Here is a 16,591-nt window from a genome sequence, read left to right on the forward strand (position 1 = left end):
ATGCGAGCCGGAATCAGCCCGCGACGCCGGGAGTAGGTTATGCGCTGCGGCCCGGAGCTGGTGCGATTGAATATATAAAACCCTCATATTTGTTAACATTATTACATCCATTTGTGTTGATATGACAGCAAACGCATGCTGAGCAGTTCGGGGGCGTGGTTTATTTTACATAAAGCGTTTGGTTGGAAGCTCGACTCCGCTCATTTTCGCGGCTCCTCCTCTGGCTCCATCAGACAGTCCTTCTGCGCATGTCAAGGCTCCAATTTCAGCAGTCTTTTGCGACAGTTTGTGCCCGTCAAGCAGGCGTTTTGCCCTCAAGGCGTTCAATGGGAAAAAGGGCTGTCGCGTCGTCCATATTTTTTTACAGTCATTGGTTTGAACCCAGTTGTGTGTGAATATCTCCAGCCTCTGATGATCAACATGAATGAATTGTGTTTGTTTTAATCAGACTTGATGAGTGAAACACTTTGATTGACATGCTCCCTTTTATAAAAGGGGGAAAGCCCCGCCCACTAGTGCCCATCTCTCCCTCATTAGCATAACCAGCAGCCCTGAGTGAGAAGCAGCCGTCTGTCCATTAGCCATTATGGTGTTTGAGCTGCTGAAGATAACGTCAGCATAGACTAAGAGGATTATAGATGTGGAGTGTTAGATGAACACACACTCACACTGAAGCACACATGGTGTAAACGCCTATTAAAGTGTCAGAAATAAAAGAGTGTGTTTCTACAGGTGGTTTGTCAAGCCCACTCACATGTGTGAGGCACACTTATAAATGCACAACACTTTATACAGTGATATTGAGTGATTGTTTGTAAATATCTGGTGCAAATGTGAAGGAGAGATGAAAGAGTGTGTTTTCCACAGGTCATGAGGTCTGTATGAGCGGTATTGGTGAAATAGCGAGCAACATCTGAAAGCTTGAAGATTTGATGGCCGTCCTGCTGTATAAATGCGTTGGTCTGAGCCGATGCACACACACACACACACAGCATTAACATCAGACGCTAAAAGCACATCGCTGACAGCCAGGAGTCTGGAAAAGGTCACGCAGTTTCACTTGAATATCGTCTGCAGCTCTTAACAGCAGGTTTAATGAGAGCGGACAGCAGAGAGAGAAGAACACTGATCATGATGCAACTATTGCCTTCAGAGAGACCTGCTAACACACACACACACACACACACACCTTAATGTCATTGTATTGTATTGTTTACTAATTTTTAACCCTTATGTACATTTTTAGACCACATTTTATGTACAAATGTATATATAATAAATGTTCTTTTTCTTAAAACTCTACTTTTTATATTAACATTATATGTTAGGCACCTAGGGTCTTAGAGTCAGGTAATTTCGATTCTCTATATGTCCTGTACATGTGGCTGAATTGACAATAAAGCACACACACACACACACACACACACACACTCTGTTCTGTGCTGATGTTGATTTCAGCGTTCGTTTCTGTTCCTGTGCATAAGATTAAAGCACATTCACAGTCAAATTCAGGTCAGATTTGTTGATCTGTACATTTAATGCTTCCTTGTTTGTCCTTGCGGCTCCGTGTAGAGTTACAGCGCCATCTAGTGTTTGTGTCTGAACGGCTCCTAATGTGTTGCACTTTATTAAGCGATATTATAGGGCTAATAATTCAGGAGGTGTTGAGGTGGAACCTCTGGAATGTTCTGATAGTCCTTGAAAACTGGAGACTCCGGTAAGAGAGTAAAGGGCTCGGAGAGTTTCATCCAAAAATAACTTGAAAGAGTGGGTATATTAGTACAGGTTAACCGTTGTTGGGATAAGTACAGAGTGGATGTGAGAGTTTGCGTATATGTGTGTGGTCTGGAACATAAAATAGGAAAAATTAAGTATCAATAAAATATAAATAAAAACATTCCATAATGTAAATAAGTTGTCATTTAATAGGAATATGTCAATAACTCCATTTTGACAAAAATGAGATAGAAATTTATAATTCTGAGGTGACGATTTGTATATTACATTTCTATTGTCTGTTGTCTATTTTAAAGTGATATTAAGTCAGAAATCACTATATAAAATAAATATAGCATTTGTAATATTATTATTATTTATTATTATACTATCCTAAGGTTTTGATTGACCTGAAAAATCTATTAATAATATTGGAAATGTTAAATATATATATATATATATATATATATATATATATATATATATATATATATATATATATATATATATATATATATATCAAATATATATTATATTATTATATTATAATTATAATTTTATAATAATAATATTATAATTATAATATTATAATAATATTATTAATATATAAATATAATATTATTAATAATATATTAATAATATTGGAAATGTTATATATATATATATATATATATATATATATATATATATATATATATATATATTTTTTTTTTTTTTTTACATTTCCAATATTATTAATAGTTTTACAGATTTTTAAGATCAATCAAAACCTTTGGATAGTATAATTAATAATAATAAATAATAATAATAATATTAATACAAATGCTACATTTATTTTATATAGTGATTTCTGAGTGATATTTTTATAATACCGATATATTTATTTATATATATTTTTTGACATGCATGAAGTTTAAACATGTGCAGGTGCAATTCAGGAGGTGTTGAGGTGGAACCTCTGGAATGTTCTGTTAGTCCTTGAAAACTGGAGACTCCGGTAAGAGAGTAAAGGGCTCGGAGAGTTTCATCCAAAAATAACTTTAAAGAGTGGGTATATTAGTACAGGTATCAATAAAATATAACAGGTTTAGCAATTAACTAACAACAGTCAAACATTTCCATTCAAATTACAGCAGAAAACAATCTTTAAATATAGGAATAAATTCACTGTCAAACTGTAGTATATGGAAATGACTCAAAATTACACCATCTGTCAAAATATATACATCAATCCAACAAAGAAACATTAATATTTTGGACTAGCATATTAGCTTCCCAACACAGATTGACATATAACATAGGATAATGCAAATATATGCATTAAAGGAGAAATATAACATTACATATATTGTATTAACAGTATTAACATAAGTATTATACATATTTTTGGTGGAAATCAGTAAATAAACTCACTTTCTTGGCATGAACGCACACAGGAAAGATGTTTTGCCCTCTCACCGTGCCTCACAAGTGATTTATGCCGTGTGCTTGCTCTTAAAAGTGAAAGTAGTAGATGTCGGTCAAATTAGGGAGGTGCGCCATCTAGTGTATACTCATAAGAACTGCAACTCCGTTTTAGGACTTTCCTACAGGAGGGTTAATAATTCTGACTTTTTTTTTTCAAGACAAAGCTTAGGTTACATTTAAAGGCTTAACTAGGTGAATAAGGTGAACTAGGCAGGTTAGGGTAATTTAGGTTAGTAATTAGTTATTGTATAACGATGGTTTGTTCCATAGACTATCGAGAAAAAATAGCTTAAAGGGGCTGATAATTTAGTCTCAAAAATGGTCTTTAAAAAATTTAAAACTGCTTTTATTCTAGCCGAAATAAAACAAATAAGACTTTCTCCAGAAGAAAAAATATTATCAGACATACTGTGAACATTTCCTGAATCTGTTCAACATCATTTGGGAAATATTTATAAAAGAAAAATAATCAAAAGGGGGCTAATAATTCTGACTTCAACTATATATATATATATATATATATATATATATATATATATATATATATATATATACTGTAGTGGCGCAGTAGGTAGTGCTGTCGCCTCACAGCAAGATGGTCGCTGGGTGGCTCGGTTGGCATTTCTGTGTGGAGTTTGCATGTTCTCCCTGCCTTCGCGTGGGTTTCCTCTGGGTGCTCCGGTTTCCCCCACAGTCCAAAGACATGCGGTACAGGTGAATTGGGTAGGCTAAATTGTCCATAGTGTATGAGTGTGTGTGAATGAGTGTTTGGATGTTTCCCAGAGATGGGTTGCGGCTGGAAAGGGCATCCGCTGCGTAAAAACTTGCTGGATAAGTTGCCGGTTCATTCTGCTGTGGCAACCACGGAATAATAAAGGGACTAAGCCGACAAGAAAATTAATGAATATATATATATATATATAAATATAACCATGAAGTGTCACATAATTACTTCAGTTCTGCAATTCAAAAGCAGCCTTTAGCTCCTAAATAAATCACTCTTCATCCCTGAGAATTATCAGTGTCCTGTAACAGCATGACTTCTGCACCTGTGTGTGACTGTCACAAGTGTGTGTGTGTGTGAGTGAGACAGAGATAGAGAGAGAGAATGAGTGTCTCTTTAATGTCAATGTGTGTGTGTGTGTGTGTGTGTGTGCGTGTGTGTGTGTGTATGTGTGTGTGTGTGTGAGGGCGTGAGTGCATGCATACGTGTACGTGTGTGTTTCCTCCACCCACCGCAGCTCTTCTCACTCCTCTGCTCTCTCTCTCTGCTCCTCCAGCTCTGCTCTTCTGCTCCTGCAGGTAAGCTCAGGGGTCAAACAGGGGTCAAAGGAGACGTCCAGCAGTAGGACGGCTCTCTGTGCTTCTGGTGTGTGTGTGTGTGTGTGTGTGATTCTCCTGCAATCTGAAGGATATTTCAGACTTTTATTGTTCAGACAGAGAAACACACAATAATAACTACACATATCATTTTTTGCAGTTGTTTTTACCTTTAATGGCAGCAATTAAAACTGCATTTAACATTTTTCCCCCAACACTACACTGTTTTAGTTGTCTGTGGTATCCACAGTTGCGTTTGTATCAAATATTTCTTCATATTTATGTATTTTAATATATTTTGTACTGATTTTAATGCTTAAGTATGTATGTAAGTCTCTATAGGTCATTTATTTTTAGCTGAATATTTAACTGAAATGTGTACTATTTTATTGTTATTTGTTTAAACATTAACATACAATTTTTAGCTATTGCTGTCTATAATATTGTGTATTTATATTTTCGTCATCTTGGAATTATAAAAGTCTGTCTCTGAATGATTTTGAGATATTGAGCTTTACAGTTTTTGCATTTCATAGTAAACAGTATATGTGTAACATTTGCTTTTTAAATAAAAAGTCTTAAAATGTAAACAACTTATAAAAAAAACATGCCATAATGTAAATAAGTTGTCATTTAATAGGAATATGTCAATAACTCCATTTTGACAAAAATGAGATAGAAATTTATAATTCTGAGGTGACGATTTGTATATTACATTTCTATTGTCTGTTGTCTATTGTAAAGTGATATTAAGTCAGAAATCACTATATAAAATAAATATAGCATTTGTAATATTATTATTATTATTATTTATTATTATACTATCCTAAGGTTTTGATTGACCTGAAAAATCTATTAATATATATATATATATATATATATATATATATATATATATATATATATATATATATATATATATATATATATATATATATATATATATATATAATATTGGAAATATATATTATATTATTATATTATAATTATAATTTTATAATAATAATATTATAATAATAATTAGAATTATAATATTATAATAATATTATTAATATATTAATAATATTAATAATAATATTATTAATATATAAATATAGTAATATTAATAATATATTAATAATATTGGAAATGTTATATATATATATATATATATATATATATATATATATATATATATATATATATATATATATATATATATATATATATATAATATTGGAAATATATATTATATTATTATATTATAATTATAATTTTATAATAATAATATTATGATAATAATTATAATTATAATATTATAATAATAATATTAATATATTAATAATATTAATAATAATATTATTAATATATAAATATAATAATATTAATAATATATTAATAATATTGGAAATTATATATATATATATAATATATATATTGATCTTAAAAATCTGTAAAACTATTAATAATATTGGAAATGTAAAAAAAAATATATATATATATATATTTTTTTTTAATTATTATTATTTTTATTTTTTTTTACATTTCCAATATTATTAATAGTTTTACAGATTTTTAAGATCAATCAAAACCTTTGGATAGTATAATTAATAATAATAATAATATTAATACAAATGCTATATTTATTTTATATAGTGATTTTTGAGTGATATTTTTGTAATACCGATATATTTATTTATTTATATATTTATTTGTTGTATTTATTTATATATTTATTTATTATATTTTTTTGACATGCATGAAGTTTAAACATGGTAATATGTTACATAATTTGTATCATTTATGTTTAAAACTGTACAGGACAATTACAAACCTATTTAAACAGACAATTATAAACATTTACACTATTTAATTTAAAGAGACACATCGTTTTTACAACTTAAAATCAAGCTGACTTTAACAACTAGTTGTTGTCAGTTTCTGTGGCATTACATTAAAGTTTACATCTTTTACAGTTTTGTATCTCCAGTGTTTTTCAAGCTTAAACAGTTTTACGGAGCCAAAAAACTCTGAAAGTCTGAAAGCAGGTGCAATTGTAGGATTGTCCAATTAGGGGGCTTATTATTTATTTTATTTTATTTTATTTATTTCTATTAATTTTTTATGGTTTCTGTTGTGTCTGTGTGTGTGTGTGTACTAAAAATTACAAAACATTATTATTTATTTTATATATATATATATATATATATATATATATATATATATATATATATATATATATATATATATATATATAATAAATTAGGGGTGAAGCAGTGGCGCAGTAGGTAGTGCTGTCGCCTCAAAGCAAGAAGGTCGCTGGTTTGATCCTCGGCTCAGTTGGCGTTTCTGTGTGGAGTTTGCATGTTTTCCCTGCCTTCGCGTGGGTTTCCTCCGGGTGCTCCGGTTTCCCCCACAGTCCAAAGACATGCGGTACAGGTGAATTGGGTAGGCTAAATTGTCTATAGTGTGTGTGTGTGAATGAGTGTGTGTGGATGTTTCCCAGAGATGGGTTGCGGTTGGAAGGGCATCCGCTGCGTAAAAACGTGCTGGATAAGTTGGCAGTTCCTTCTGCTGTGGCGACCCCAGATTAATAAAGGGACTAAGCCGACAAGAAAATGAATGAAAATTAAAAATAAAATAAATGTAATTAATAATAATAATAATTCCTTACATTTATACACTTTTCTGGACGCTCAAAGCCCTTAACACATTTTTGGGAGGGAATCTCCTCATCCAGCACCAGACATAGTGATGAAACCAGTTATGACATGGGGATGGTCAGGAGGCTATGATGGACAGAGGCCAGTGGGCAGATTTGGTCAGGATGCCAGGGTTAAACCCCTACTCTTTTTATAAGGATTTAATAACCACAGAGAGTCGTTTAGCGTCTCATTCGAAAGACGACTCTCACTGAGCATTATAGAGTCCCCTTCACTATACTGGGGCATTAGGACCCACACAGACCACAGGTTGGGCGCCACCTCCTGGTCTCACTAAGACCACTTCCAGCAGGAACCTAGCTTTCCCATGTGGTCTCCCATCCAGCTACTGACCGGGCGAAGCCCTGCATAGCTTCAGTGGACGACCATGTGAGAGTTGCAGAAAGCTAACTGCCGGCAATTTAATTTAATTTAATTTAATTTAATTTAATTTAATTTAATTTAATTTAATTTAATTTAATTTAATTTAATTTAATTTAAAATGAAAAATAAATTACACTCAATTTAAAAGATAAAATAGAAAAAGGAACAATTAAATTAAATAAACTAATAAAAATAAATTAAATAAATAAAAAAACTAAATTAAATTAATTAAATTAATACAAAATAGAATAAAATAAAACATTTAATTATAAAAGTTAATAAAATAAAATTTAATAAAAATAATAAAATAATACATTAAATTGAATACAACACAAATAAATAAAATAAATAAATAAAAATAGAATATGAAAATAAAAAATGAAATATAATAAAAAAATAAAACTCCACTTTATTATTTCAGGGCATGATCTCTACAGTTTGATATATTTCCAGCCAAAAACCTCCAAAATAACACACCTTTTCTATGTCTTTATGAGGTGAGCAATGGACGAAAGCAGCTTCGAGACGTTCGAGGACGAGCTGAAAAAACCCCTGCCGGAAAATCCTCCTCAGAAACCTGTCAGACAAACACGAGCAGGTACAGATAAACACAAAATACACCGCATCAATCGCCATTCAAGCGCAGATTTTAAACCTCCAGAGTGAAGAGCTCTTTCTAAATTCAGATCGAGGCATCTGGACTATTTTGTGGTGTTAAAGTGAACAGAGAGGCTAATAATACTCACAATAACCTTTACAGAAACACGACACCGCACGAAACACAAACGCACAACAGCTCTCTCTGAAGCTGTATAGAGTATTGACTCGCTCCTCTTAGGACTGTGATTGCATTTATTTAATTATTACACTTTATAAATCTTACATGGGGGCAGCACGGTGGCTCAGTGGTTAGCACTGTGGCCCCACAGCAAGAAGGTCACTGGTTTAAGTCCCAGCTGGGTCAGTTGGTGTTTCTGTGTGGAGTTTGCATGTTGTCCCGTGTTGGCGTGGGTTTCCTCCAGGTGCTCCGGTTTTACCCACAGTCCAAACACATGCGCTATAGGGGAATTGATCAACTAAACTGGCCGTAGTGTGTGTGTGTGTGTGAATGAGTGTGTATGGGTGTTTCCCAGTACTGGGAAATTATTTGTGTTATTTAGTTATTTATTTATGAACTTTAATTGCACTTATTAAATTGTTGCACTCGGTAAATCTTAAATATTTAATATAATTATTTATTTAAGATGCTTGTATTTATGTATGTCATTATCATGGTTACATATCATCATATCAATTATTTACTTTTACTTATTTACTTTTCATTTATTCATATATTTATTTATATTTCTGTATTTAAACATACTCTGATAATCGAATTTGAACTCCATGATTGCTTTGATTAGTGATTATCTAACAATTCTCATTTGGTTATTTTTATTTGTGTTTATTTATTTGTTTATTGTTTTATATTTGTTTATAAAATGATGATAAGCTTATTTTATTTGCACTTATTAAATTATTACACTTGGTAAATCTTAAATAAAACTATATTTAATTTAATCATTTATTTAAGATGCTTGTATTATAGTCGATAGTCGAATTTGAACTCTATGATTGCTTTGATTGGTGATTATCTAACATTTGTTGCTTGTTTTTTTTTATTTATTTGTATAGTTAAAAATGAATATGCATTTAACAACTGAACAATCAAATTTGAACTGTATGATTGCTTTGATGTGTGAATATCCCCCATTTGTTATTTATTAATGTATTTTTGGTGTGTATATTTATTAGTTTATTTTTTTATTTATTTATAAAATGATGATAAGCTTGTTTTAATTGCATTATTAAATTATTACACTTGGTTAATATTAAATATGTTTAGGATGCATGTATTTATGTATGTCATCATCATCATAATCACATGTATTATCAAATAGGAAGGTGTTTTCGCTTCCTTTGCTTATTTATTAATTTATTTTAATTAATTAGTTAATATAGTTAATAATTCATTCATTCATTAATATTCATTTCTATAATTAAACATAAACTCTGATAGTCAAATTTAAACTCTATGATTGCTTTAGTTGGTGAATATCTCCCAATTGTAATTTATTTATTTTTATTTGTGTTTGTTTATTTATTTGTTTATTTTCATATTTATTTATAAAATGATGATAGGCTCATTTTAATTGCACATTAAATTATTCAACTTGGTAAATTTTCAATATATACGTTTAAGATGCATGTATTTATGTATGTCTTCATCGTGATCACTTATATTATCATATAGGGAGGTGTTTTCGCTCCCTTTACATGTACTTATCTATTTACTTTTATTTATTTGTTTATTCATGTATTTATTTATTCATTTATAAACTGGTTTAGTGTTTTAAATAAAAGTTTCTGAAATGTTTGTGTTGTGCGTCTGACCTGCTGTTGTGTTTGTTTATAGAGATGTACACTCAGAGGAGGGTTCGAGAGGTGAGTTTAATACCACACGACAGCTGGACATCACTCACACACACACACACACACACACACACACACACACACACACACACACAGATTTACGCTTCCATTTATAACCTTGTGTGTCCTGCAGGAAGCTCCAATTGTTCAGCAGGTGCCGAAAATGATTCCCCGTGAACACCCGATGTCCAGCGCCAGTACGTCACACTGAAACACACATCAGGATGGTTTTATTAGCTTTTTTTTTTTTTTTGATTTTTCACACTGTGGATGACAACTTCAGACAAAATACCATCTGCTTAGGCTGAGTTGATTCCAAAAAGAATCTTTTTTTAAATTGACTCTTGAATCTTAATTCTTATGAATCAATTATTATTAAAACTGACTCATGATTTTTAATGCTTTGGTACTGATTCTTTTTGCAGTTAACTCTTGATTCTCAATGAATATAATCGATTCTTAGTGGAAATGACTCTCAAATCTCAATGTCTCCAAATCAATTATTTTTTAGAATTGACCCACGATTCTCAAAAGTTATTTTTTAAATTGACTTTCGATTCTCAATGCTTTGGAATGGATCTTTTTTAGCAATTCTCAACGATTAGTAATCAATTTGTTTTGGAAATGACTCTCAAATCTCAATTTCTCCAAATCAATTATCTTCAGAGTTGACTCATGACTCTCAGCATCTCAAAATCGATTCTTTTTGGAATTGACTCTCGATTCTCAATGCCTAGCAATTCATAATTGTTGCAATTGATTCTTTATTCTCAATGCTTCGGAATCGATCCTTTTTGGAATGAACTCTCGATTGTCAAAAGCCCCAGAATCAATTCTTTTGGGAATCAACTATCAATTCTCAACATCTCAGAATTGATTCTTTTTGGTATCCACTCTCTATTCTCAGTGGCTAGTAATCAATTTTTTTTAGGAAATGACTCACAAATCTTAGTTGACTCATAATTCTTTTTGCAGTTAACTCTAGATTCTCAATGAATATAATCGATTCTTGGTGGAAATTTCTCTGAAATCTCAATGCCTCCAAATCAGTTATTTTGGAATTGACTCTCGAATCTCAATTCCTAAGAATCAATTATTTTTTGGAATTGACTCATAATTCTCAACACCGATTTTTTTTTTTAAAGACTTTTGATTCTCAATGCTTTGAAATAGATTATTTTTGGAACCAAAGTTGACCCATGACTCTCAGCATCTCAAAATCAATTCTTTTTGGAATTAACTGTCAATTATTAACATCTCAGAATTGATTCTCTTTGGAACCGACTCTCAATTCTCAGTGGCTAGTAATCAATTGTTTTTGGAATCGACTCTCAATTCTCAATCCTTAGGAATCAATTATTTTTACAACCTACTCATGATGCATTGAAATCGATTCTTTTTAAAATGAACTCTCGACTGTCAAAAGCCCCAGAATCAATTCTTTTGAGAATCAACTGTCAATTCTCAAAATCTCAGAATTGATTCTTTTTGGAATCTCAGTGGCTAGTAATCAGTTCTTTTGGGAAAATTCTTTTGACTCACAAATCTCAATTGACTCATGAGTCTTAATGCTTTGGAATCGATTCTATTTGCAGTTAACTCTCGGTTCTTAATGACTGTAATCGTTTCTTGGTGGAAATGACTCTCAAATCCCAATGCCTCCAAATCAGATATTTTTGGAGTTGACCCATGACTCTCAGCATCTCAAAATCAATTCTTTTTGTAATTGACTATCGACTGTCAAAAGCCCCAGAATAAATTCTTTTAAGAATCAACTGTCAATTCTCAACATCTCAGAATCAATTCTTTTTGGAGTCAACTCTCGATTCTTAATGGCTAGTAATCAATTCTTTTTGCAAATGACTCTCAAATATCGCAGTGCCTCCAAATCAGATATTTTTGGAATCAACTTTTAAATCTCAATTTTGGAATTGATTAAATGACTCTCAATGCCTCCAAATCATTTTTTTAATTTGTTTTTGGAGTCAAGGCTCAAATCTCAATTCCTAGGAATCAACTATTTTTGGAGTTGACTCATGACTCTCAGCATCTCAAAATCAATTCTTTTTGGAATTGACTCTCGATTCTCAATGCCTAGCAATCAATAATTGTTGCAATTGACTCACAATTCTCAATGCTTCGGAATCAATTCTGTTTGGAATTAACTCTCGATTGTCAAAAGCCCCAGAATCATTTTTTATTTTATTTGGAATCGACTTACAATCTCAATGGCTAGTAATCAAATTTTTTTGAAAATGACTCACAAATTTCAATGCCTCCAAATCAGTTATGTATTGAATTGACTCATGATTCTTAACATCTCAGAATCGATTCTTTTTGGAATTGACTCAATCCCTAGCAATCAATAATTTTTACAATCTACTCATGATGCATTGAAATAGATCCTTTTTGAAATCAACTCTTGACTGTCAAAGCCCCGGAATCAGTTCTTTTAAGAATCAACATTTCAGAATCAATTCTGTTTGGAATTAACTCTCGATTCTTAATGGCTAGTAATCAATTATTTTTGAAAATGACTCTAAAATCGCTCAAAGCTGTTCTCAACAGCTAGAAATCATTTACTTTTGGAAATGACACCTGAATCTCAACATTTCCAAATAATTATTTTTGATTCGAAGTGGACAATTAAGAGTTGATTCCAAGAAGAATTGATTCCTAGCCCTTTAGAATTCAGAGTCAATCCCAAAGCATTGAGATTCAAAAGTTAATATTAAAAAAATATATTTTGAGGCATTGAGATTTAAGAGTTGATTCTAAAATTAACCAATTACGAGACACGGGAATCACATTTTAATGTTTATTAATGTGCATTGACCCTGTAAACAAATAAACTAAACTAATCAAAAAAATTTATTCTGAGCCATTTTGAATTGAGAGTTGTTTCCAAAAAGAATTGATTCCTAATCATTTAAATATGAGAGTCGTTCCAAAAAATAATTGATTTCGAGTCATTTAGAATCGAGAGTCATTCACAAAAAGAATTAATTCAGAGTTATTAAGAATCGAGAGTGGTTTCCAAAAAGAACTGATTCAGAGTCATTTAGAATCGAGAGATGTTTCTAAAAGGGATTGACTCTGAGCCATTTAGAATCAAGAGTAGTTTTCAAAAGGGATTGATTCAGAGTCATTTAGAATCTAGAGTTGTTTCCAAAAAGAATTGATTCTGAGTCATTTAGAATCGAGAGTCATTTCCAAAAAGAATTGATTCCGAGTCATAGTCATAGAATCAAGTGTTGTTTACAAAAAGAACCGATTCTGAGTCACTTAGAATCGAGTCGTTTCAAAAAAGAATTGGTTTTCCAAAAAGAGTGGTTTCCAAAAAGAATTGATTCTGAGTCATTTAGAATCGAAAGTTGTTTCCAAAAAGAATTGATTCTGAGTCATTTAGAATCGAAAGTTGTTTCCAAAAAGAATTGATTCTGAGTCATTTAGAATAGAGTCGTTTCCAAAGAAAAATTGATTCATCGTCACTTAGAATTGAGTCATTTTCAAAAAGATTTGATTCCGAGCTATTTATAATTGAGAGTCATTTCCAAAAAGAATAGCTTCTGAGCCATTAAAAATCGAGAGTCGTTCGCAAAAAGAATTGATTCTGAATCATTTCGATTCGAGAGTCGTTTAAAAAAAAACAACCATTTGGCCATTTGGAATTTAGAGTCGATTCCAAAAAAATGTATTCATGAGTGTTGAGATTCAAGAGTAAATTCCAAAAAGATTCAATTCTGAGACGTTGCAAAACGAGAGCTGATTCCAAAAACAATCAGTTACGAGTCATTGAGAATCAACCGCAAAATGAATTGATTCTTTTTAGAAATTACTCTCTTTTCTAAATGCAGAGGAATCAGAGGCATTAAGAATCAATTCCTAAAACATATTGATTCCTAGGCAGAGCAGGCCAAATGAAATGCAGAGGTATACATTTTGCCATTTTAAAACAGCTTTTATAATTTTTGTGATTATCACTGCCAATAATTTGTATCATTATTCAGGTTTTGAAAGAAAATAGAAGGTTTATCAAGGAATCTGTGAGTGTGAAATAACTGGCCTGTTGTTTTGTGGTTTCCCTGTTGTTCTGTCAGCATCTTTACGCAGAGCTCTGTCCATCCAGAACCTCAGTCAGATGCAGATGGAGCGTCCGTGGGAAGGAGTGACGCTCAACCGCTGCCTGATCGTGGCCATAACCATCCTGCTGCTGAGCTCCGGCTTACAGAGAATACACGGCATGTGGAGACATTATCACAAGTCTGGCTTAATGATCTGGCTTAAGAGCTAATTTGACAATGAACCCTTTTCACAAGACATGCTTTATAGTCATCAGCATCTTAAATGCTTGAAAGTTTTTAATAGTTAGATTAATTACAATAAACGAATGAGCACTAGTGTGAGGTGTGTGTGATGCAGTGTGTATGGGGGCAGGACAGTAAATCTGACATTATTCTCTCTTCTGGCTGCTGTTATCAGTCTCACACTATTGTTTTCCTCTTTCTGAAAGTCTTGATAACACCATCCTGGAGTAGTAGTTGTAAATAGTGTTCTCTCCCATTCACCAACTATGAACACTTCTGCTGCTGAGAGACATGCAAATGTGAAAAGGCTCCATTGTGATTAATTGTCTGTTATCTAATGTATAAACCACTGTTATTCAATGTAAGAACTGAAATCTAATGTATGGCCAAATATGAACATATACTCAGGATTGCCACTTTCAAGGACACCGACTTCAATGACTTTTTAAACCCCGAAGAGCCGTTCCCAAAAAGAATTGATTCTGAGTCATTTAGAATCGAGAGTCATTTCCAAAAAGAATTGATTCTGAGTCATTTAGAATCGAGAGTCATTTCCAAAAATAAATGATTCTGAGTCATTTAGTATCGAGAGTTGCTTCTAAAAAATGATTCTGAGTCATTTAGAATCGAGAATCATTTCCAAAAAGAATTAATTCTGAGTCATTTAGAATCCAGAGTCATTTCCGAAAATAATTGATTCTGAGTCATTCAGAATCGAAAGTCATTTTAGAAAAGAAATGATTCTGAGTCATTTAGAATCGAGAGTTGCTTCCAAAAAGAAATTGATTCTGAGTCATTTAGAATCGAGAGTCATTTTTGAAAAAAAAAGATTCTGAGTTATTTAGAATCGAGAGTCATTTCCAAAAAGAATTGATTCTGAGTCATTTAGAATCCAGAGTCATTTCCTAAAATAATTGATTTTGAGTCATTTAGAATCGCAAGTCATTTCAGAAAAGAATTGATTCTGAGTCATTTAGAATCGAGAGTCATTTCCGAAAAAAAAATGATTCTGAGTTATTTAGAATCGAGAGTCATTTCCAAAAAGAATTGATTCTGAGTCATTTAGAATCCAGAGTCATTTCCGAAAATAATTGATTCTGAGTCATTTAGAATCGAAAGTCATTTCCGAAAATAATTGATTCTGAGTCATTTACAATCAAGAGTTGCTTCCAAAAAAATTATTCTGATTCATTTAGAATCGAGAGTCATTTCCGAAAAGAATTGATTCTGAGTCATTTAGAATCGAGAGTCATTTCCAAAAAAAATTGATTCAGAGTTATTTAAAATCAAGAGTCGTTTGCAAAAAGAACTGATTCTGAATCATTTAGAATCGAGAGTCTTTAAAAAAAACGACCAGCAGAAGTTTTGACAAATAACATTGTTTTTAAACCCTTTAAGATATCTAGGAGTTGCCCACAGGGAAGTCCTCTATCACCTTTATTATTTATCCTTGCAATAGAACCATTCGCCATAGCAGTGAGAACGCATAATGCCATATATGGAATTCGAGAGAGCCACTTGGAACATAAATTAGCATTATTTGCAGACGATATTATTTTGTTCCTAAAAAAATCTAAATAGCTCTATTCCTGCACTTTTGGATCTTATTGAAACTTTTGGAAAAATATCTGGATATAAAGTTAATTACTCCAAATCATCTATAATGTTACTTAATGAATCAGAGAGAAAAAATAGCCAAGGTTATGCTTCTATTTTTAATTCAACGGATAATTTTACATATCTGGGTATTAAAATCATGGATGAAATAAATAAGATTGTTCAAATAAATTATGACCCATTTTTGGATGCTGCTATGTCATCAGTAGAACGTTGGACATCTTTACCCATCTCAATGATTGGCAGGATAAATATCCTAAAAATGAATATACTCCCTAAATTTCTTTATTTGTTCCAAAACATCCCCTTGCCCCCTCCCTCATTGCTGTTTACTAGAATTAAGAAACTTTATTTGGCAAAATAAACGTCCCAGACTACGTCTAACTTGCCACATGGTCAATCCGTCCCTGTTTGCTGTACTCTCCTATTCACTGAGCTCTGAGTTCACCAATTATGCTGCTGAGAGACATGCAAATGTGAAAAGGCTCCATTGTGATTAATTGTCTGTTATCTAATGTATAAACCACTGTTATTCAATGTAAGAACTGAAATCTAATGTAAGGCCAAATATGAACATATACTCAGGATTGCCACTTTCAAGGACACTGACTTCAATGACTTTTTAAA

At 31.8% G+C, this 16,591-nt stretch overlaps 2 protein-coding genes across 10 annotated transcripts in view; one reads left to right on the forward strand and one right to left on the reverse strand.

Annotated features, from left to right (window-relative positions):
- lingo3b (leucine rich repeat and Ig domain containing 3b) overlaps positions 1-16,591 on the reverse strand; it is a 644,601-nt gene that overhangs the window by 207,645 nt on the left and 420,365 nt on the right. The gene's annotated exons all lie outside the window — the stretch shown is intronic.
- The window catches only part of LOC108179272 (uncharacterized), a 120,759-nt gene continuing 108,600 nt past the window's right edge, over positions 4,433-16,591 (forward strand). For 4 of the 8 annotated variants that reach the window (XR_015479188.1, XR_015479190.1, XR_015479191.1 and 1 more), the window contains exons 1-5: positions 4,433-4,485; positions 8,066-8,166; positions 10,024-10,052; positions 10,174-10,237; positions 14,141-14,281. Coding sequence is in view for 3 of the 8 variants with exons in the window: in XM_087241775.1 (XP_087097901.1) it covers positions 8,073-8,166; positions 10,024-10,052; positions 10,174-10,237; positions 14,141-14,281 (328 nt within the window). In the remaining 5 variants the exon portion in view is untranslated. Of the gene's footprint in view, positions 4,486-7,989; positions 8,167-10,023; positions 10,053-10,173; positions 13,370-13,414; positions 14,282-16,591 lie in introns of all 8 variants that reach the window. The other 4 variants (XR_015479189.1, XR_015479192.1, XM_087241776.1 and 1 more) reach the window with 2 other exon arrangements.

Source organism: Danio rerio, chromosome 2 (assembly GCF_052040795.2).
Source record: "Danio rerio strain M-AB ecotype USA chromosome 2, GRCz13ab, whole genome shotgun sequence".
Taxonomy (NCBI): domain Eukaryota; kingdom Metazoa; phylum Chordata; class Actinopteri; order Cypriniformes; family Danionidae; genus Danio; species Danio rerio.